The sequence below is a fragment of the Hippocampus zosterae genome, chromosome 3, assembly GCF_025434085.1.
Source record: "Hippocampus zosterae strain Florida chromosome 3, ASM2543408v3, whole genome shotgun sequence".
In the NCBI taxonomy this organism is placed as follows: Eukaryota; Metazoa; Chordata; class Actinopteri; order Syngnathiformes; family Syngnathidae; genus Hippocampus; species Hippocampus zosterae.
The window spans coordinates 24560094-24583924 of NC_067453.1; the positions used below are offsets into that span (position 1 = coordinate 24560094).

Below are 23831 nucleotides of genomic sequence, written 5' to 3' on the forward strand. Positions count from 1 at the left end.
GTGCTAATATGCTAGCTAAGACCTCTCACGTGTAGGTGGTTTGTTTGTGATGAATAATTTCTGTACTGAAAACAGTCTTTCATATAACATGTGTTCATGATTGTGTACATGCAAGGTGCATGGTGTTGATGCTTTATGATCGTCTCCATTTTAAGAGCTTTTCCGCCATTTTGTGGCATCTCTACCCAATCACAACGTTTTATTTTTGAACGTTAATTTTAATTTTTTGGGGTAGGGGTGTCAGTTAATCAGATTTTACCTAGTAGTGGTAGGGCTCACTCCATATCACATGTGAGGAGTTAGTCATCATTGTCTTGAATTTTGTGAGCTTCTATTTGTGGTAGCAAATTGTTCGGGACCTGTTTATATTTTGATATTTTCATTCAACTTTATAAGAGCCGCTGCTTTGCGTGCAAGCTCCCTGCAATTTTTGTTTGGATTTTGAAACAAAGATGTCTATTTTCTAAAATTGAAAACAAAACGTTAACAAGTTGCAAATCTGAAAAGCTGGTTTGTAAACATTTACTTCCACCAAGTGTTGGGAGTTTGTACTGCTCAAAACGTTGACCCCATTAATTTCACTTCTACCGCAAACGAATATCAGCTCCAACTGTCTGTTATTGACCTCTTTGGCGACAAAAAATTATATCGGTTTATCACTAATTTTGGGTACACCTGACTTTGACATTGGGCATCCAAGCTGTCTTATTTCTCGTCTTTTTGCCAGCCCACTGTCCTGTGTCCAAGGTACAACGCAGAACGGGGGTTTGAAGTCGACCAACAAATTTGTTGGCTTCCCAACTCGCACTGGTGTCGCAACAATGTCAGTGTGTCAGGACAGTGTGAAGTTTAACACCTTGATACACTGTCCATTCCCCTTTGTTGCCGGTGAGACCACGCATTTCATTATATGAATGCGCCACACCACAAAACAACTGTCTGAATGTGTGGCAATGTCCTCCCGCGGCACATTCTGACTTTCCCGTTAAATCCCCGATGCAGCGATTCGTCATGAAGAATCTGGTTGCCACATGCGATTGTTTGCCATCTTTGTCTGGGTCTGTTTTAGCGTTCGGGTTATTTCCGTGGCAGCTTTACATAGAGGCAGTGAGTGAAAGTGTCTGTGTGGGTTTGAGTGGCGTTATGAGGTGAAGAGCTGTGGAGTGGGGTGGTGCGAGGAAAGGGGGGCGGGTGGTTGTGTTCACCAGACACCTTTCTAAATTGGTCTTAATTTCAGTGACTCAGCGCGCATAGCTTGGAGTACCGTGTCAGCCCCCCCCCCCCTCACTTGCCCAGGCCCACCCCCACCCCTGCACCCTTACGGAGTTCACTCCACACTTTCGCTTGGCGGCAAGGCGAAACAGGTGCACCGGCGACATGGTAGCCGAGCCTCCTCAGCTCAATCTCTTCCGCATCTTCTCCCTCCCAGCACCCCAAACGAACCCACCTGCCACCCTCTCTAGCACCCCCGACCCCATCACCGCGGCCATGCCTTGGTTAAATTAAGCACTTTGCTCTTTGCTCGCCCCTGTCATACTCGCTGTAGCTGGCTTACGGCAGGGGGGAAGATTCTTGTTTGTTGGGCGGGGGCTGGGGAGGGGGGTGATTTTGACACGATCCAATGCTGGTCACATCATTAGCAGATGTTTTGTGTCTTGGATTGCTGTTGGATGGAATTTAGTTTTACAGGGTATAAAATACTTGTGTGAAAAGGGAACAGCGCAAAGTTGGAATCAAGTTGAGAATTTCGACACTTGTTGCAAGCAATTGTCACAAAACCACGAAAAGAAAGTTTGTGCTTATTTTGGGACATTGTGAATGGCACCAACACATAATTGGGGGAGGAAGTTAAACTGCAAATGTCCTGACTTTGGGAGGGAAAAAAATCTGAGGAAAAATTCTCCAATTTAGTTCAAAGAAATGTTCACTGTTGATGTGAGGCTGTGGCATTCCAAATACTAAGAGCTCAGAATTTTGACTTGAACAATACTTCTTATACAAATTATTATTACTCTCCTATAGTGAAGGCTCGAGCGCCATACTGGGTCATCTCAGGATGTTACATGTATGGACATCAATGCCTAGAAATGCTTTTATTTTGAAGTTTGTGTCTCAAGGTGCCACGGCTGAATTGACTCGTTTTCCAGACACCGAGACAATGCCGTCACAACTTGTTACCGACTTCAACGGCGCGCTGAAATAACATTCCATCGCTGTTGAAGGACGTGAAAGCGACTTAACGCTGACACTGTATTGTACGGCGCCTGTTGCTACACGACAACCGATCAGTTGACTAATCAAACATAAAATTCCTTGCCACTAAATTTCTTTTATATTGTGAGACAAGATGAATCCCTTACTGCCACTCCTTGTAAATAGAAGCTCTTAAATTTGATCAAAGTGGGCTCAAGAGGTTTGAAATTTGCCTTCCTTAAACTTGCGACCTCAATTTACAATGACACAGAGTACAGCCTTCTCCCGGACTTAAAAGTAGATCGATACCGATCTGACCGGGAGCAGTTAAATGCTTACCTTTTAGATTTCGTCACAGGTGATCAACTTGTGAATTATGCGTTGAAACGCCAGGTTTCCTCATTCTGAGGCCGCGTAATCTTGAGTCGGATTCATGTCGGCAAGCCAGCCGACCTGTCGGAAGCGACACCTAAACTGTTTGCCTTTCATAAGTGGAGCGGAAATAACCTTTTAATTGTGGCAAGAAGTGGTGTGTATTCAACCCCGATTACAATCATCCTCGCCCGCTAGCCGCTAGGAGCTGCTTAATGACCTAGCTAAACATAATTAGGCTCTAATCGCTGTGAGGTAGGACGAGATAGCTCGCCTAATTGGACGGCTGCGGGGGTGGGGATGGTGGGGGAGGGTCATTGTCAGTGCTCGAACGTGTTATGCTACATGCTAGGCTTTTGATTCTATTTTATTTCAAACCTTCAAACTATATGGACGAGAGATGCAAATTTAATTCAAGCACACCCAGCCAATGTCACACTGTTCAAATTCTTAACCGTGTTCCTGATGTCGAGATTTTTTTCGAACTTGGTCCCAGTCTGTAAATATGCGGAGATCAAATTTTATTCCCGGGAAAAACCCCGACTTTGGTGTTTGCTTTCTCAGAAATGCGACTTCAACATGGAAAACCTGAGCAAGCCGGAGCTGCTGACCCTGCTGAGCATCATGGAAGGCGAGCTGGAGGCCCGCGATTTGGTCATCGAGGCGCTCAGGGTGAGTTGGGCTCCATTTAAAATAAAACCTTTGCCTTGCGGTTTTCTTCACAACTGCAAGCCCTCGCAGATGTGCAGGCACGTTCATACCAAGTAGCGTAGCCTTGGTTTAGCGTGTTAATTAGTTTGTCTAAATGTCTTGAGTGTCAACTTTTTATTTGTATTTATTGATTCAACATTTGGGCAGCAATTGATTTTCATACCAGGCCACTGTCAAATTGCTGTTCTGTGTGTTTTTTCGTTATTGTTTTCATTTTGGTATTTTGAATTTTTTACCTGCCTGAGGTAGGAAGTGCAAGTTTTTACTTCCTGGATGTATTTAGTTGACCTCTATTATTCCAACATTATTCAATTGTGTGTGTGTGTGTGTGTGTAGCCTTTATTTGATTTGGTGGGCCACTTCCTGTCTGCTGAGATATCAGTCCGGACTTTTTCAGTAAATTCTATAAAACAAAGCAACATTGAACGTGCTGGCTTTTAAGTCTTGTGCATTACATTTACAAATAGAAGAGAAAACAACAACAAAAAAACCTAACTCATTGAAAAATTAAAGAGCATTAAGCGTGACTGTGGTGAATTTAACGAGAAGTGAAGAATAGAGAAGAACGTGCAGCTCTTGGGATAGACAAACTGCAAACTTAATAATTAAGCCGCATCTTTTAATACGTCACTTGGGTTAAATATGGGGGGGAAAAGTTGCGGTTTATGGTCTGAATTTATTGTAAAGATCTACATTTTATAGTGAGCAAAAATAAAAAATGTCAAGATCCCCAAAGTGAAATCTTGTCTGATTTTAATAGCGGTTTTCAATTCGGTCTGGTTAGAATAGTGGAATTTTCCTTTTGGTTTTTGGACTAAGACGTATGGCAAGAGTCACAAAAGTCCTTCTATTCATAAAAAAAGTTAATCAATTGCCGAGGTGCGCTACTGGTTGATGCGTGCTGCAGACGCCATGACGAAACCTGAATGACATTTTGAGACATAATCCCCATGAAACCTCTAAATATTCCGATGCTGAAATATGACTTATGTATTTTTTTTTACTATATGAAAGTCCTCCCCTGGTGTATTTTTATATTAGATTTTTTTTTTTTACCATGTCTCCTTGAACCCTTTGAGGGACAGCGGTTACTACAGTGGACAGCTTATCATGTTATCAGGTTACCGGTTGCACGAAAGGGGGGTAGTGTCATCCGCATCCACAAGAACCCAAACTCAGTCTGAGCCTGCTCACTCATTAATTTTGGTCTCATGTTTAAATCTTGGTGAAAGTCTGCACTCCGCCCCGGCCAAGTTTCGGTGTGTTGCGTAACGATCCCGTTTGTTCCGTGTCAGACCCTTGTCATGTGAGGCACCCAGTGTGGATACAGGAAATCAGGAAAGAGTTAAGAAAGGCATCCGTAGCTTTGACTCCATCCTGAAAAAGTGTAACAAGTCTTACGACGTGGAACTTTTCCAGTTGCCGATGCCAGATGAGCGTGTAAGCGAGTTCCAGCGACGATGCACCAACACTGATCCGTCACTCACCGCCAGGCTCTGTGGCATTAATAAGGAGCTTTGGAGCCGCAGATTAATTAGCATGTGGCTAAAGCCACGCTGAGCCGCCGGATCGGGTTTCGGCCAAGCAAAAAGAAAGGAGGCTGTAAGATGATTAGCCCGACAACAATGGCGGTGGTATCACATGATTAGCGCAAGCTCGTCAGAAAGGGGACTGTGCATCTCTATGGAATTCTCACCGCGGGTATTTTCAGACATCGACAGGTAGAGGCGTACAAATAAAAAATTGAAGTTGCTAGTGATGCTAAATGGAGAGCCGGCAAACATTGGATGGTTTTTGACTTGTTTGAATATTGTAATTATATCAATATGCATATTATGGTGTGTGTATGCTGTATATACCTGTTTGTGTGTATATATATATATATATATACACAGTATATAAAATCAAACCTTGCGTGTAATGCTGCGCTGAAACGGAATGACCAAAAAAAATTCCGTGTCATCTCTCATCTGTCTTACAATATGTTTGTCAAATTTTGTACAGCACCCAGACAGCGTGAAAATCACTCTAAAAGAGTGGCTTGAAACAAAGATGACAGACTTCCTGTCATTTTTACACACAGCCTCTTGCAACTTTTTTTTCCAGCTTTACTCATGATAGACGTAGCTACAAAATTTCATGCTTGGCTGAAGGATCTTTTGAAATGAACCCTAAAATGGCTACTTCAAACCAAAATGGAAGACTTCCTGTATCTATTCCAGCATGGCCTCTTCAGACTTGATTGTGGGTCCTTTTCCTGATAGACAAGATTACCAAAGTTTAAAACTGGCTCCAGGGGCTGATTTTTCAAAAGGTTCAGCGATGACGCTACCAACCTGATTTTCAGAGGTCTTTGCACCTCGTGCTCGGGTTGTTAAACTGGACTCGCGGTTGTGAAGTCATTGCCCATGACATTTGCGCTGTCAGTTTAAAAGGAATGTTAAAGAGGCAGTGGAAAACTTGGAGACTGGCCATGATTCCTACAGAGTCCTGCCACAGCAGCAGGAGGAGATGGACCCCTCTAGACCGACGTGGTATCAGCCAGTCCCCCTCACGGGCGTTAAATTTGGTAGGCGAGGCTGTCATGAGTAGACCCACAAAAAAAAAGTCTCGGAAGTCATGCCTGAAAACAAGCAGGCAGTTTGCCAATTTGGTTTGACGCAGCCCGTCAATGTCATTTCCAAAGATCCTTAAATTATGAACTTCTTGTACTGTCAAGCCTTGGTAGTGGAATCTTTTGAAAATTCAGCCCCGACAGCCAGTCTCATGTGCCAACATGAAATTTGGTTGACATGTCTGCCATGAATAGATTCCATGAAAAGATTTCGAGAAAGAATCCTTTTTTTTTTTCATTCATTCATTCATCTTCCGAGCCGCTTGATCCCCACTAGGGTCGCGGGGGGGTGCTGGAGCCTATCCCAGCTGTCTTCGGGCAGCAGGCGGGGGACACCCTGAATTGGTTGCCAGCCAATCACAGGTCACACAGAGACGAACAACCATTCACGCTCACACTCACACCTAGGGACAATTTAGAGTGTTCAATCAGCCTGCCATGCATGTTTTTGGAATGTGGGAGGAAACCGGAGCACCCGGAGAAAACCCACGCAGGCCCAGGGAGAACATGCAAACTCCACACAGGGAGGCCGGAGCTGGAATCGAACCCGGTAACTCTGCACTGTGAAGCCGACGTGCTAACCACTGGACTACCGGGCCGTTCGAGAAAGAATCATTTCCCAAAATGAAACGGGATAAGCAGTAAACGCGGGCGGCCCGGTAGGGTCTGCGTGGGTTTTCTCCGGGTGCTCCGGTTTCCTCCCACATTCCAAAAACATGCGTGGCAGGCTGATTGGACGCTCTAAATTGTCCCTCGGTGTGAGTGTGGGCGTGGATGGTTGTTCGTTGTGTGTGCCCTGCGATTGGCTGGCAACTGATTCAGGGTGTCCCCCGCCTACTGCCCGAAGACGGCTGGGATCGGCTCCAGCACCCCCCGCGACCCTAGTGAGGATCAAGCGGTTCGGAAGATGAATGAATGAATGAATGAAGCAGTCAACGCATTCTACACGACAGTTGGGCCGTGAAGATTCCATACCCTGTCAGAATTTGTACCGTATTTTCCACACTGAAAGGCGCACTGGATTATGAGGTGCACCTTCAATGAATGGCCTATTTTGTCATTTTTTTCATAGATTGGGCGCACCGCATTATAAGACGCAATCTACAATGCACCCACTAGATCCACCTACGCTCAAGGAAATACCAACAGAACGATCAGATGTCAGTAAAACTTATTTAATAAAGCGGCGACACCGTTCACTTCACCAACAGCAAGTTCTAACATTGACTCGTTAACGTTGAACTCTTTTGCTGCTGCTCTATTTCCATGTTCGACTGCGTCACCGATTGCCTCAAGTTTGAACTCTGCGTTGTCAACATGTCTCCAGCAAGGAGCCATTTTGGGGGTGGGGGTCAAAATATTACCGTAATGACCGTACACAAGGCGCATCGGATTTTAAGACGCTCTGTGAGCTTTTAAGAAAAAAAAAGTATTTTAGTGTGGAAAATTAGTGAGTTCTTGCATTTTTTTTTCAAATAATATGAGTGAGGAGACAAAATGCAATGAAACAAATTTGATTTAGCAACATGAACTATGTTTGGCGTGTCTATCATGAGTTGACCCACAAAAAAAAAAAATCCTCCCCGGAAGCTGCCACAAAAGACACAGGAAGTCTCAAAGATGTACTGGAAATATCCAATTTCTACCAAATTTAAGCGTGAATCCGAGACGGTGTGGGCAAGGCTCAATTGTCGGGAAAAAAAATAGTTTGGTCATTGTGTGTGTGCGTGAGTGTGTGGGTGCGCACGAGATCATGAAATGTGATAACTTGGCCGTGAACCACACTTTAGGAATAAGTAATAATAGAGTGTTGCCATGAAAGCTTTGAGTAGAATTGCGAGCGGGCGACCGTGACGGGGAGCTCTGAATTCCCGGAATGTCGGTCCCCGTGAGGTCACGTGTTCCCCACCATATGACTACGCTGCTGTCAGCAGCCGGGCTATACATGCTCAGGACAACGCAACGTAACATAACACACGCTTCGGGCGGCGTGACGTTGGCAGCCAGCATCTCGCTATTTATGGCACGTCCTGTTGCTGGGCTTCTCCGGCGTTTGCACTCCGCACGCTGCCCTCCGCACGCTGCCCTCTCGCTTCCTTCATCCTCAAAAATATATAAATGTTTTCTTTCTCTGCCCCCACATCAGCCGTCGTTTGTAATTGTGTCATTGCGCATTTACGCTGTCTATTAAACCAGAGAGTATGGCTCAGCTGGAGACGGTTGCCGTGGAAACCCTTCAGACATGCACCGGTTAAATTGACGACCCGTGTGTTACACCATCAGTCCCCCGATGCTAAGACTTAGCTTTGAATGTAATCATACTTCAGCTGCTCTCGAATAACGTTTGTTAGCAATGTATGTCGACATGCTGCTGAGATCCAAGGTCCGGAATGCAAGTTGACTTCTCTTTTCTTCTAATTTCGCCGCTCACACCGCATTTTGTTTCACCTTGATTGTCATACGACCTCAAAAAGCCCGTGAAGCGTTCTTAATTTGCCGAAGGATAAATCAGTCTAAGTGATTTGTTCTTAACCTTGCTGGCGGCGTGAAAACTAACTACATGAAAATAACAACACGTTGTACCGTGTATTTAGCAAAAGAGTAGTTGTAGCAAGCCAAGTGTGACGCCGCAAATTATACATGCGCAACAGACACACCTACACTGTGTGTGTGCACGTGTGTGTGTGTGTGTGTGTGTCTTGGCTGCGATACTAACCTGGTTTAAAAGACGTGGATAGCGATGCAACATGTCATACGTGACACTGTAGGCGTAGCACCTTGATATCGACGACAACACTTGCTGAGTTTTTGGCGGTTCTCCTAACACACAGTCGGGTTTGGAGTCATTATGGAGGAGAAAGGATAAAAAAAAACACGCACAGACCTCATCCTTTGAGCTCTTGCGAGATACACTGCTGTCGCACGTGACAGCACTTCAAACTGCGGTGAGAACTACGGAGGATTTGGTCAAATTTAGAATCGTCGGCTTTGTAGGGGATGTCGGAATTTTTGAGGTTCCGCTTGGTTTCTTTTTTATAATCTAGCAGCTAGTCTTCATATCAAGATTTAACTTGCTATGCCTATTTCATTCTGATGAATGATCTGTAATAATATTGATCTGATCATATCTGCAGTGTGCTCTTACGCTGAACTCCGCATCGGTAATACATTCGTAAACTTCCTCGTCGCTTCTTGTCATGTATCACATCTTTGCGGAGTTGAGTCAGGCGTGTCTACTTGATGTCTGTTGCGTCGTCTGACTAGTTGTTGTCATCATATCGTGTGTCCACAATCGACTTGTTGCTACGTGCGTGTGTTGGCAATACTAGGATTCGAATAACCCAACTTGAGTGATGTCATGACAAAAGAATCTCAGACAAAATCTCTGCCCACCTTTCCACAAAAACAAACTTTACTTTGTGATCACGTGACTTTCAGTGATTGTGGGCATCACATTTTCCACCATCATCAGTTTTATCCCTTTATGAGAAATGACATGACATAGTTAGCATCCATTATGCTAGCTGTTGCCAGCTAAGCACGCACACACGCAATGACACACACTCAGTATGCCGCTCTTATTGGTGGGCTGCCTAGCAACCAGACCCCCTCTACCTGGACCCTCCTCCGCAGGCTTTCCGCCTCGTGTTTCACAACCACCCACTGATATCCTGCTCCGGAATGAGCCTGAAAAGACCCCGAGTGTCAATCTTTGCAACCCTACGCCCCCTCCCACACACTCCGCCTCCATTCTCGGAAGCCTCCGGAAAGCCTAGCTTTTTTTTTTTCCTTTCCCCCTCTTCTTTCCCAAGTGCTGTCAGTTAAAGGCTTCTCTTGGCTCCCACGGGGGGCGAAAAACGTGTCTGAGTGCTCGTATGGATGCATGCATGATGCATTTGGTGTTTTCACGTAAAAAAAAAAGAAATACACTTTTAGTATGCCGGATGCATTTTTTCGCAGTTTCGGTGTCCTGCAGCAACTCCACTGACTCAGATTGAGGATGGGATTGCCTGGCAATATTCCACCTTTTGTAGGTAGTGTGAGAGAGGTTTAAATAAAAAAAAAATATGCAGGTCGGTGTGTATGTGTTTGGGTATTATACGATGCTGGCAAGTGTAGAGTATACCACCTGAGACTCACTTCTTACTGTACATCCTCTTACGTTGAAAGCGGTTGTCACTGTCAGACAATGATTTTATAACTCATCTAAATTGATCAAATGATGATTATAAGGTAGGCGGCCCGGTAGTCCAGTGGTTAGCACGTCGGCTTCGCAGTGCAGAGGTACCGGGTTCGATTCCAGCTCCGGCCTCCCTGTGTGGAGTTTGCATGTTCTCCCTGGGCCTGTGTGGGTTTTCTCCGGGTGCTCCAGTTTCCTCCCACATTCCAAAAACATGCATGGCAGGCTGATTGGACGATCTAAATTGTCCCTAGGTGTGAGTGCAAATGGTTGTTCGTTTCTGTGTGCCCTGCGATTGGCTGGCAACCGATTCAGGGTGTCCCACGCCTACTGCCCGAAGACAGCTGGGATAGGCTCCCGCACCCCCCGCGACCCTAGTGAGGATCAAGCGGCTCGGGAGATGAATGAATGAATGATTATAAGGTGCTGCGTATGTGGGTGAAAGAGGCTTGCAGATGTATTATCAGAGTTGAAATAGAGATGGGACGGTGTGAAAGATTATTTGACCTTCTCCTGCCATGTTGCGTCAAAAGCCTTTGTCTTGACATTGCAGATGTGTGTTTTAAGCTGACTGTACTGATTGTCTAGATCAGATGATAGTTTGCATTTTATGCAGATTTTGTGATCGGTTGTAATGTCATAATTCGCTGAAGTGGCGCAAAATGAGGCATTACGGCTCATGGGCGTCAGCTTTAACTCATGTAAAGCACCTTGAGTTGCCTTATCTGTTTTAAAAAAATTAATGAAGAGTGCGATCCAATCAAAAAGTAATAACGGCGGTGTTAAGAGTTCTGATTGACTTATAGTATTAAAAAAAAAACCAAAACCTCTCTACAGTATGTATGTTATCAATTGCATTGTAGGTTATCTTTAACTAAGACAATGAACAGTTAATGTCTGAGTAATCACGTCAAAATAGCTGACATCGTGAGGCCAAAGTTGTGCAGAAATATTTGTGCAGTGAATTACCCAACCGAGAAGTTTTTTTTTCTTTTCTTTAAAACGACAATGTGGCATTCCACTTTCAGAATTGATTTTGAACTGATAAAGACAAATTTGCCGGGATGGAAATGAAGGTGTGGCAATTTTGCTTTATAAGAGCGTGTCTTTACTCATTTCTTGACATTTATTTTTAACCACACATATGGTAAAGATAAGCACAAGAGTTTTGGGGCTGCGATGGATTAATCTGATTTCCATTTGTTTCGATGCGAACCATTGCCTCGGTTTACAAACATGTCAAAAAGGCTGACAGAATCAGTAAAATTTGTAATCACAGTTCCATAATATATGCAATACATAAACAGATTGAGACACTAACCCATTGTCATCAGTTTATTACGGCACACAAAACTGGTCGGTGATGAAGAGGAAGGATTGGTGAAGAGCTGAGCGGAAGTAGGTCAGAGCCAACGTCCCTTCTCTCCCGTCTAATCTTCTCCACTTGCAACACTCTTCCTCCTCCTTCCTCTTCCACTCTTATTGAGGCCAATCTTTCACTCCTCATCATCTCTTCTCCTTCCCGCTTTCGTCACCTTCCGGAACGCCGATTGGGAATCAAACCCACCACCCATTCGACTAGTTCTCTGTCGTTGTAATATTTTGTCGTTGCCTCCGTTCACAAGCACAAGTACGAGCTACCTGCTCTCGGGAAACCAACTTGTAAATCAATCACTGCATCTTGTTTTTATTCATAGTATTGCCCACCTTTGATGTTATTTTTATAAGAGCTGTCATAAATTATATTTTTATAAACCAGTGCATGTATTTTGTTGATGAATTAATGAATTGCACAAGGTTAAATTTCCACACCGATATTCATAAACAAGAAATTATGTGCAAAAAAATTAACTGAAGAAAAAATCTTTTTTGTGGGGTGGGTGATCTCGCCAATCTCGTCTCGCGAGAACGGAAATCTCCTCACGCCAGATTATTTAACGCGAGATCAAAACAACAATGGCAGCGATTGTCAATAAGCGATCGTTGCTGGAAAAAAAGATTTACTGTTGTTTTATTTGTTTTGTTTTGTTTTGTTTTGACTGAGAAATTTCCTTGGGTCCCAAAAACGCACATTATTTGAAACTGTGCGTCCCGCGGTAAAATTATGCATCGAAGATACGGGATGCGGAGATAATGAGATGGCTGATTGTCCTCTTTATTTTATTATTTATTTATTTATTTATTTATATTTATTTTTGAACACGGCCTAACAATGAACGGCACATCATCCACTGTCATTGCATTCTCTTGCGTCTTGAGTGCAACCGTCGCAACCAATACGAACATTGTAGCACTATCTTAACTCATGACGCTTCGTGATTTCCATGACGACAAATGTGAAAGTCGGACTATCCCGACCTCAACCTGTCCAACGGCTTCTTTATTCTTCTTAATCCAACGCAACTAGCAACCAGTGAATTGGTGGCCATCGGAGGAAATGTGATGCAGGCCCACACTCAACCGTGATTCGGCAAAGAGTGTCGTCTTCTCTGTGGTCCGCCGTCGTGTTCGCGCATCAATTAACACTTTCGCGCACAAGCATTGTCCTGTGTGTGTGTGTGTGTGTGTGAATGAAGGTAGGTCCACCTCGTGTTACCAGAGCGAAAGAAATGGAAATGATGCGGAGGATGGAGCAGAATAACCCTTCTTTTCCATTTCGATGTTCATCTTTTCTGGCCGGCATCAAAAGAGAGAAGAGCAAAGGCTTTTCTTTCATCTGCTGCGCTTGTGTGTAGTTGTTGTCGTGGCATCTGAGACCGGCGAGCGTGGGAGTTCTTTCTCCCAGTCATTGCAACAAGAACAGTACTGTAGATGAGAGGGGGTGGGGGGGATACAATGGCAAATGCAAATGCAACGATGCCCTTTTCAAATAAAAACAGGTGGATAGGACATGACGGTATATACACAGTATGTGTAGTTGCATCCATCACATATGCTTGATGAGGCATAAAGAAGGTGAAATATGCCGTACAGTATGCGATATGAGTTTAGAGACCTTCAATGTGATGCAAGCGTGCTACATTAAAGGTGTTGAAACCATAAATGTGAGATTTGAGGTAGACACGTGAAATGATGACATAAATAGGGTCTATTAGACGACGGTACATTAATTCGGGTGTCAATGAGGACCACCTGAATTTATATAATGGTTCGAGGCAAATTAGTGACAATAGACTCCACTTGCGGACATTGAGAAATAATGTGGGATGTTGGAGGGGTATGAAACATTTCATATAAGAAGAAAATTCTGATCCGAATATTGAAAGGCAGGGTCATAAATTTGGTTCATTTTATGATGTAAATATGTTACATTGGAGGCATATACTGTACATGAAAAACGATGTAATTATGGAACATTAAGGGGTAGACAGAAAATACGATGTCATTAAGGTACATCTGGGGTACATACATTAAATATGATGTCAATATGCTGCCCTGCATGTGGATAGACATTACATTCAGTGTAACTATGTAACATTAGAGAGGGAATTGATATATGTAAGTATGACATTAAAGCGACATGTTAAGGATTACAGAAATATGGTCCGTATTATGATATTTGATAGGATATTTATTTATATATATATATATATATATATATATATATATATATATATATATATACAGTATATACTTTATGAGAGATTCTTACATGAGGCGCCATACATGTGCTACCTCGGGGGCGTCTATAAGATGGCGCTTCTCCCACGAAATGTGAAGAAAAATCGAGGAGGCGCGAGCGTGGGGGGGGGAGACGCATTCATTTAAATGTCAAACGCTGGCTGAGTCACGACTAGACGGGTGGGAGGCGGTTTGGATGTTGTCGATGTGAAAATGCGGGTCAACGCCAGTCAATGAAGTCACGTGTGCATGGTCCACCGTTTAGTTTTAGACTCCTGTGTCTCAAGCCCCGCTTAGTCGACATTGATTGCCTATGATCTGCGCTTTTCCTGATTTGACGTGCCAATGCGGGATTGGGGGGTGAAGTCGACCCGTAACTCTGCTGCCTCCAGACGTATCAGAGAGGTACCAGTCATCTCATCTGTTTTGAGTTCTGTCAGAAAATTTGGAAACATTTTGTTGTACAATCGACCCACGAATAGTGAAATTCTGCACATAATTGATGCCCAGTGAAATGAATTGGGTGGGGGGAAAAATATTTTTTTAATTCTTCTAAAAACAATGATAAACATTCAGTGTATATTTCCCACTAACAAATAGGGCACATTCTTGGGGGGCGGGGGGATGCAAATATGCAAATCCATGGTTGATAAATATGTCGCAATTAGTTGCATCATATTTATTGTTCCATCCACCTCCCATATCTGTAGCGTACTGATATATTTAATAACCAATAAGTACACATATGCGCCTCAAATGTACGCTATTTACTCCAGATGTAAAAGATACACATCTAATCAACCGTTTTTGTTAAATGCGTTGCCTGTAAGCTAGCTGCTAATGCCGCATATTGACAAATGTTTTATACACTTGTACTGTATGTAACAATAGCGTTGCTCGTTTCTTGATTGTTCCATCCTGAACAAAAATATGTTGCGACAAAGCAGATGTTTTCTGGTCAGATGCGCCAGCAGATGTTCGTGCCACCTGCCCGAGTGTCGTGGCTTCAGGGATCTGGAGGGTGGCTGTTGAGGAGGGGGAGGGGGGCTCGTCTTCTGTGAGTGGAGGCTAATGAGTGTGGAGGCACAGCATTATATTGGAACAGGAAATGGCAGAAGATGACAAAGTCCTCCTGGATGTGAGCCAGCCACGCCTGGAGCGAAGAAGCCCCGTGGCACGCTACAAGCCACATGGACCTCCCTCAAGGCACGAAGGCCTTGATCTGACTTTGTTCTACTTCTGTCACCTCATTAGCAGGATTCATCATCACAAGTTTCTTTTCACATCGGGATCCCGCAAAATGAGCGCCATCTCTCTGTCTTGTTCAGATCGACATTGCAGAAAATGTCCCTCACAATCACATCTGGCGCTTTCCTGACTAACAACGCCCTGACCTTTTTCAAGCTATTGTTCATACTTTACTTCACAAAAACCAAAACAAAACTCAATACATTTTTTGTTTTGTTGTTTAACTTGGAGGACTTGTTTTAGCCTTAATTCAGTGCCTTCAAGTCAATGGAGGAGAAATGAGTAATCGACGAAACTGAGCAATGTTTTGACACTTGGTCCATGCCGCACTCGGATCCCATCGCACGCCTTCATGAGTGCACAGCGCATCAGCGACAATTGAGTTTGCAAGCGTCCACTGGAGCATCTCCTTCATTTGTATCCACTTCTTCCTCCTGCCTGAGGGCAGCCAACGCTTTTTTTTCTCTCCCCCTCACTGGCTGCTGTTCCTGCGGACGTAAGTGAAGTACGAAGCGTTCTTGGACTCCATTACAAAACGTCTTTTGTCCCAAAGGCCAGTTTCCCGAGCAACAGTAGCCCTCGTGTTCTCGCTGCCAAAAGATGGACGCGTCCTCATTTATCTTCATCCTCCCACTTGCTTCACTAGGGACAGTCTTGAGACCAGATCTCTTCACGTGGGATACAGGCCCTACCCCAAAATAGTTTTGAGAGTTATGAGGCGTCACCCGTCATTTCCGTTTATTTGTTTATTTTTACGATGTGTTGCGAGCCCAAATTTGAGGTGTGAGCTAGCTTCAAAAATTCCCCCACGAAATGGGACCGCCACATCTGCCCGCCTCTCACTCAAGAGAATCCGACACGCGCTGACTCAAGGTACCTGCTGCACCTTGTTTGTATTACAAGTTGCTTTATGATTAGAGGCTGTTTGATGAAAGCTATCAAGCAGCTCAATCCACCGCCGCTTTGGCTCGGCATCAAACGTGTGCACAGTAAGCGTTGGCATTCAAGGACGCGCCTCCTGCTTCCGCCCTGCTGGCGCACTAACGAGCCTCTGATTGGCGCCGCGGTGGTTTCTCGCCTCGCCAACGGTCGCCGCCGACTGAGCCAACTTGTTGTGGACGGCGGTGGCCTTTTGATCATCGGAAAGGAGAATATAGGCCAATCAAACGCTTACATGCCTTGCCCTGGACTCTCAGCACATCGTTGTTATTGGAATCAACATTAGGAATAGTAGATTCAAAAAATTTTTTTAAGTCCGATATGAGATGCTTTCAATTGCTTCCACAAAAGCCAAACCGCATTGAATTGTACACATTCTTATAGACACTTGTCGAGTGCACCATTACATCACCCTCCTCGATGGATACGGTTGCTAAACAAAACAGCAGCACCTACTGAGGAACATGAGGCGTAGTCCTTCAGATGAATGAATGAATTAACACCTCCCTCAATTAGATGCCTACCTTTCCCAATGAAGAAAATTAACAGGTGAAAGCCCAGAACACCATGAACACAATTGCTAACCAAAACAGAAGCACCTACTGGTGATCGCACAACAATCTTTCAGTTAAATTAATGGTGTAAAAATGAACAAATTGCCGCCTGGCTCAAATAAATATCGCCCTTTGCTTGACAAGAAATTTAAAAATGATTATTAGGTCGAACCACATCAATTCCTGGACGCTGCTGCTCAGCAAAACAGCACCTAGCAAGATAAATTAGAATTTAATGAGGTGTGTGTCCCCTTGAACAAATAGACGCCTCCCTTTCACAAACAAAAACATTTAATGCGCATATGGTGGAATAAATCAGTGTTGTGTTTGCATTTGCGTGTTTATGTGCTTTAGCGCCGTGCGTGCTGAGTACTGTGATGTTCCATTTGGTGCGTATGTGATATCAGAGGAGCTGTTTGGATAGCAGCCCTGTTGGCTTGTTGCTCGGCCTTCTCGCCAACACGTGGCGACCATGATACGCGTTTCTGCGTTTGTGTGCGGGTGTGTGTTCTCGTGTTAAATTAGGGCTGACACGATTAATCACATCACTAAATCCATTTTGTATTGCGCAAGACCAGATTGAACACGTTTATTTCTTCTGCCTGGTCTAACTTCCGGTCATGGGACTACTTTCTTCTGAATGAACAAAACTGTGGCTACCGATAATGCTAGATTGACTTTGTGTAGGTGGGAGACAGAAGAAAACTCTGACAAATCAATTTATTCCTATGATCAGACTATTTATACAAAACTATTGTATCAACCAGCAAATCAAGACATGAATTGCATGTTACAGTAATGTTGGTGTGTTGTGACAGCTCTACACACAAACACAGTATCAGTATCAGATGTTGGGTGGATATTTGTTATTTTGCCCACAGGGACAACACAGTTTAATGAAGCTGGAGAGGAGAGGGTTAGCAGTGGGCCTGCCTGGGTTTATGATGCTATTAAACGGCTAAAAATAGACAGCAAGGAGCTGCTGATCTCTCACACACACACACGCATAGCTGCAAGTCATGCTAGCATACGTAAACGTACACTTGGGTGCAAAGCTTTGCGGTCCTGATGCTAGCCGACGTCCAGCAGCTGGTCGGGATAGCTAGCTTGAGATTTGCATTCATAGTGTAACACGACACATCAGCACACTGATTAGTGGTCATGAATCCTTTGTTGTTGTTTATTAATAACACCGCAGGTAGATTCCTGAATTAGCGCTGGTATGCTCAATTTTTTTCAACATTAGCATGAATGTTGCTAACCTTTCTGCTGACAGTAAATGTTTATGTTTGCCGTCCTGCTAATGTCAGTTAGCCAACTGTTGACTTTTGTTAGCTAATAATTATTCAACGTGAAACTCATGAAACATGCTTCACTTGCTATTTAGTTGTGTGTCCCTGCCTTCTGGTTTGAGCTCATGCTAATGCTAATTACATTAGGTTTTCATTGTCAGTGTGTCCATCCACTGGTCTCGGAGCATCTTTTTCAAACTTCTTTCTGCTTCTCTCTAACCATGTGTTCCCAGGCTACTGTGGACTTCTCTCGCTTCCTTCTCATTCCACTTCTCTAACTCTGTGCTTCTTCTTCAAGCATCTGTCCGCGTTTCTCTAACGCTGTGCTTCCTTTTTAGGCCTTTGTCTGCTTCTCTTTTACTCAGTGCTTCTTTTTCTGGCTTCTTTCCAAATGGCTCACACTCTGTGCTTCCTTTTTAGGATCCTGTCTGCTTCTTTCACTCATTCTTTTTCTCTTTGTCAGACTGCTGTCCATTGCTGTCAGTCGGCTTCTTTTTCAGGCTTTTGCGGTGCACGCTGGTGGCACAGATGTCAAAGAAAGAACCCAGTGTTTAGTCGCGTTGTCACGCTTCCTACATACTGTAATCATCATTTAGGTTGTGAAAGATAAACCGACAAATGTGTGTTGTTCTTGTGCTTGAAGGTCAGCTGCATAGAGCCGAGCTTGTCCAGCTCACACAGCCACACACACGCACGCTCACACATTTCGATATATCGACACGCTCGTCGTAACACATCGCTCAAGGTCTGACGGGCGTGGTCACCTCCCCACCCACTCCCCCAACTCTCTTTCTCCCATTCAAGACAAATTGACTCTTCACAAGCTGACTGATGGAGTATTTACACTACATATTTAAGTAAAGATTTACACAGTGTAATCCAAAAACATGAAATTCACTAATATACAACAAACTGAATCTGTTTACCATAACACTGTAATCTGTGTGCACTTGATCATTGTTGATTTTACCAAACCATTGCTGTGTTCGCATACCTGTCTAGCATTGTGTGTGTACACTTAACTGAGGTCGTCGACCTGATGGTAACGTTCATTTTGTCTTTTCTTTGGCAGGCTCAAAGAAAAGAAGTTTTCCTGCAGGAGCGCTACAGCTGCTACAGCCTGACCGACCCCTTCCTGGCACTGCAGCGGGACTTTGAGTGCGGGGTGCCGCGAGGCGACAAGGAGCGGCGGCCGTTGGGCTCCAGCCCCATGTCCGTCCTGGAGGCCGTCATGGCGCACTGTCGGAAGATGCAGGAGCGCATGTCTGCACAGTTGGCTGCTGCCGAGAGCCGCCAGAAGAGGGTACGGCTCTGGGTAGAGTTGACAATGAGTCAGCGAACTGTGTCGTATACTGTACCTTCTGGTGTGTCATTTCTATTTTCGACACTTGACAAACGTGTGTTTATGAATTTATAAGGTTTTTTTCCAGGGGTCTCTTTGGGGTTATACTGTATGGCACTGCCCGCCCCTCCTGCCAGGAGGTATGGTTTGCTGAAATTCTTTTGAGGGAAAAATGGGATTGTAGCATTTAGAAAGCATCTATAGAGAAAAAAGCAGTTTCCTTTCATTGAACTTCCTGGAAATTACAGATATGATGGAGTCGAGAGCCAATTGGAAGATTTAAGTCAACCACATAAAAAGAGGAGCTATGGTAGGAGTGGCCGCTTAAATATATATATACTGTGTGTGTGCGTGCGTGTGTGTGTGTGTATACTATATTCTACATGTGCTTAAATATAAGGTGGTGTTCAAAATCATAGCAGCTTGTTAACAAAAAACAAACATGCAGAAAGCAAAAAACTTGGGTGATGGTTTGGATACACTGTCCATGTTCTCACAGTACAAGGACGCAAACCGGCAGTATCGACCGGTGGGTAATATGTGATTGAAGCAAGGGAAATAAATACAAAATGGGGAAAGAGTCATCTTTATCCGTATCAGCTAATTGGCGACAATGCATCGGCAAAAAAAGAGCGAGTTTTAGAAGCAAGACTTCAACACATCCGCTCTTTCCATAAAATAAAATAATAAGCAAGGCAGCAAATGTTGTATATTGTTTGCTAAAGTACGTTCCTAACAAGAGGATAAATTATTGATCTTAATACTTTCCTAAAAAGAAAAACTAACTTTTGATGTTTGGACTCGCCCAAAAAGAAGCTCAACCTCTGATGCTGGAGATTCTTAAAGAGCCAAACTATTGATGCTGCACTTTCATAAAAAGAAGACAAACTGTGTTGAACTTTCCTAAAAAGAAGGCATTTTCATGTTGCCCCTGAAAAGACGATATACTATTGACTTGACTCTTTTCTAAAACAAAGGAAAGACAAACCGCAAAGTATGAATGATGCACTTTCCTGAAACAAAGACAATCTTTTGATGTCGGACTCTCCTAAAACGTTCAACAACAGATGAGGGAGTTTCCTAAACACCCCAAATAATGATGATGCGTGTTCATGAAGAGAAGGCAAACTATTGACTTTTGTGAAAAGAATATAAAACTGTTGTTGTTGATGTTGCTCTTTTCCAAGCTATGAATTGACTAGCTTTAGCTTACTCGAGGTGATTGGTGACCGCAAAGCAGCTGCCGGCATGTAAACAGATCGGCGGCGCAGGCGGCAGCTTCACGAGGAGAAGAGCATCTGGCCTCGCTGGGATCTTTGGGTTGCTGGGTAGAGCGAATGTCAGTCGCATACCCGGCGCTATCTTTATCCACACTGCCTTTTTTCCCCCTCTTTCCTCTCTCGTCATCGTGCTGCTGCGATCTCGCTGATGAATTATCCACAAGCTCAACACTGAAGTGACGTTTATGTGGAACAATCGCAGGATGCCCTTTTTTTTCCCCCCTACGAAACAAACACAATTCCACAAAAACTGTCCAGTAGTGTTTATTTACTCATCTGCAAATGGGAAGACCATTGTGGGATAATATTAACCTACCAGGCATGTTTCTTGTATATTTACAATTGATGTCAAGGGAAAATGCTTTAAACAAAAGAAAAAGGAGCTAATTTGGAACAGTACGGCTTACTATGCACACTGGGCTGAACATGGACGCATACAACATTGTAGAACGACCATGTCGCAACCTACCGGGACTCTTCCCGTTAAAAATGTTCTCTCCACTTCACGTAAAATCCACGCCAGTTAAACAAATGATGGAGCGCCCGCACACCACACTAAGACGCAATATTTAGATTACTTTTAAATTCGGTGTTGCTCTTTCAATTAGCTACGCAGTTTAAATGGGCTCATCGTTTCACTCTTGTCTGCGCGTGAGCTATTGTTAGCATATGTAGTAACATTTTTTTGCGTTTATCTCTGTCAAAATTCATTGGTCAGTCTATGATGTCATACAGTGGCCGGGTCAGCCAGACCTGTGGAGGGATTTTCCGCAGCCTTGACTCCTGAGAGTGTAATTTGCTGCCAATTAGCAGCTGGTGGCCGCGCCTCTTTCCTCTGAGCAACAGCTTGTTCAGCCCTTGTCCCAACAGGAAGATCTTTTATTGGGGAGCCTCGTTTGCAGGGTGGAGCCCCGCTTAAACCCCTTCACCCAGTGCTGCCGCCCGGCTAACAATAGCGCTGGCCTTCCAATTATAGCAAAACCGGTCATCGCAAATCATTGGAGCGCTGGACCTACAACTACTACTGTTACACAACTTGGCTAACCACAGAACTTAGTCAACTCGTTAGTGTTTGTTTGATTTGTTACTTGGTTTGTTAGTAATTTAATTTGTTACTGAATTTGCTGCTTGATAACTTGGTTATAAGGAAGTTTTGAATCTGTTGTTTTGCTATTTTGTTGATTTGGTTGGTTAGTTTTATGATCTAGTTCTTTAATTAGTCCTTTTGTTTGTTTGTGCCTTAGTCGGTTGGCTGGTGACTTTGTTTTTGGATTTGTTTGGTTGGTTATTAGTGATGTTAGTTAGAGCGTAACATAGCAAATCGGAACACAGCAAATTGTAAAGCTGTTTGAGTGCCACGAAGAAAAGCGCGACGCGCCGTTGAAAATCACAACACATAACATGGCCTCTCACAATATAGCGAAATGTAGCAAAGTTGAAAAGGGTGGTCTCTAACATTGTAGTAAAGTATAATGCATTGTGTATGGTGGCAAAGCAAAAAGTAGCAAAGTGAAATGTATCAGTGCAACTTTGCAGAGCCTAACTTAGCAGGGTGAAAAGCTTCTGTGTGATATTTACTGTAACCTGTTAGCTTAGCTCGCCAGGGTGTAAAGATGCCGTTTGCGTTGTTCCCGTGGCAGCTGGAGATGGAGAAGCTGCAGCTGCAGAGCTTGGAGCAGGAACACCGCAAGCTGACGGCGCAGCTGAAAGACGAACGCGAGAAGAACAAGCACATCGTCATGATGCTGGTCCGCGAGTGCAAGCAGCTGGCCACGCGCGTTGTGGAGGAGTCGCAGCGCTTTGACGAGCTCCAGGCCCGACTAGACGAGGAGGGACGGGCGTCCGGTCGGCTGCGGGAAGAGCTGAGCACCGAGCGGCAGCGCAGCCAGCAGATGGAGGCAGAGATGGAGAAGCAGCTGTCCGAGTTGGACACAGAGCGTGAGCAGCTGCGGGCCAGGCTGGGCCGCGAGGAGGTCGAGATTCAGAACCTACGGCAGCAGGTGGACCAGCTCAGAACTGAACGCGGGGGTGCCAAGGATGGCGCCCAACCTGCCGCCCTTGCCAGCACGCCGCCCAAAGCCTCCGTTTCTGTGGCCACAGACCCCGTCGGCTCTCGAACAGCTTCCTGCCAAACGGACCAGCCCCTCCCAGAGGTGGAGGGTCCCAAGAGGACTCCCCTCACCGTAGCCGCCAAACCAACCACGAGCCCTTACGCCGGTCTCAGCCTGCCAAAGACAGCCAGCCGAGGAATCGTCCACAGCAGCTCGGGAGGGCTGGCGCAGACCGAGAACGGCTCTGAGGGCCAAGCTGCCCCCCACGGCCTACCCAGTGGCGTCAGCCCCCGCGTCCAGGCTGCCCGCTACAAGTTCCAGGAACAGGACCAAAATGGCACGGCCTCCCAGAGTCCACCGGCCCGGGACCCCTCCCCCACCAACCGGGACAACTTTGCTGCCAAGCAACAAGCGCGCCACACAGTCACCCAGGTCCTGTCGCGTTTCACCAGCCCTCCAGCAGGGGGAGCACTGCGGCCGGGGCTTCCGCACTCGGCCTCGGAAGGGGGGCCCTTCCCAAGCCGCCTCAGCCACCCCATCGGCCTTAAGTCCCCCACCGTGGCCAGAATCGACAGGGGAAACCCTCCCCCCATCCCTCCCAAAAAGCCTGGCCTCTCCCAGACCCCCTCACCACCTCATCCGCCCATGAAGGTGGTGGGGGACAGCGGGCGCTCTCATGGGGCGGGGCTCAAATCAGCTACGCCCCAGCTGCCGCCCAAACCTGCCTTGGACCTGGTACCAGCCCTGACGGCCTCTCAGGTGGGTGCATACCCCCTTCGCCGCTCCCCGGGGCCCGACCAGTTTGCAGAATGCCCCCCCGTCGTCATCCCAGCCATCCCCTCCATCAACCCCCTTCCCTCCTCCCTCTCCATTAGCTCTCCATCCAACTCTAGCCCCCGTGCCCTCTCAGACAGCCCCCTGGCAACAGCATCAGGTAAAGGGGACCCTCCCGCCCCCCCACACCACTTCCCACATTTCGTCTCTCTCCAGTTCTCGTCACTTTCTCTCTTCCAGCTGTCTCTTTGTGGCGCCTAGCCCAGTGTGTACCGGTAGCTTAGCTTAGGCTAGCGTAGCCCAATCTTTCACTTCTTATCATAGCACAGTGAGAGAGCAGGCCAAGAGGCTGATATCGGAATAGGATGTCCAGGCTGCAGTCTTTATTTTCCTCTGTGCTCTTAAGTGGTCCTCTTTCTCCCACATGTTGGCCCAACACTTTTGCTTGCAAGAGAAAAACCTACGAGACGGACGCACTGAGGATTCGGTGGTCGTTCAAATATTGCTGATAGTCACCCCTTTCCTTCCTGAAGCTGATGCCAGTGGCTGCTCTCGCATTCCCTTTGCCTTTCCCACCTTTACTTAGCATGTCCCTTTCATGCACCCTAACCTTTCGCTTCCTTCACTGGTCTCCTGGTTTGTGCACTTCTCAGGTAAAGC

At 45.3% G+C, this 23831-nt stretch overlaps 1 protein-coding gene across 2 annotated transcripts in view; it reads left to right on the forward strand.

Moving 5' to 3' along the window:
* The window catches only part of cttnbp2 (cortactin binding protein 2), a 38933-nt gene that overhangs the window by 2461 nt on the left and 12641 nt on the right, over positions 1-23831 (forward strand). For both annotated transcript variants that reach the window (XM_052061213.1, XM_052061212.1), the window contains exons 2-4: positions 3130-3237; positions 18797-19027; positions 21987-23331. In XM_052061213.1, coding sequence (XP_051917173.1) covers positions 3130-3237; positions 18797-19027; positions 21987-23331 — 1684 coding nt within the window. The remainder of the gene's footprint in view (positions 1-3129; positions 3238-18796; positions 19028-21986; positions 23332-23831) is intronic.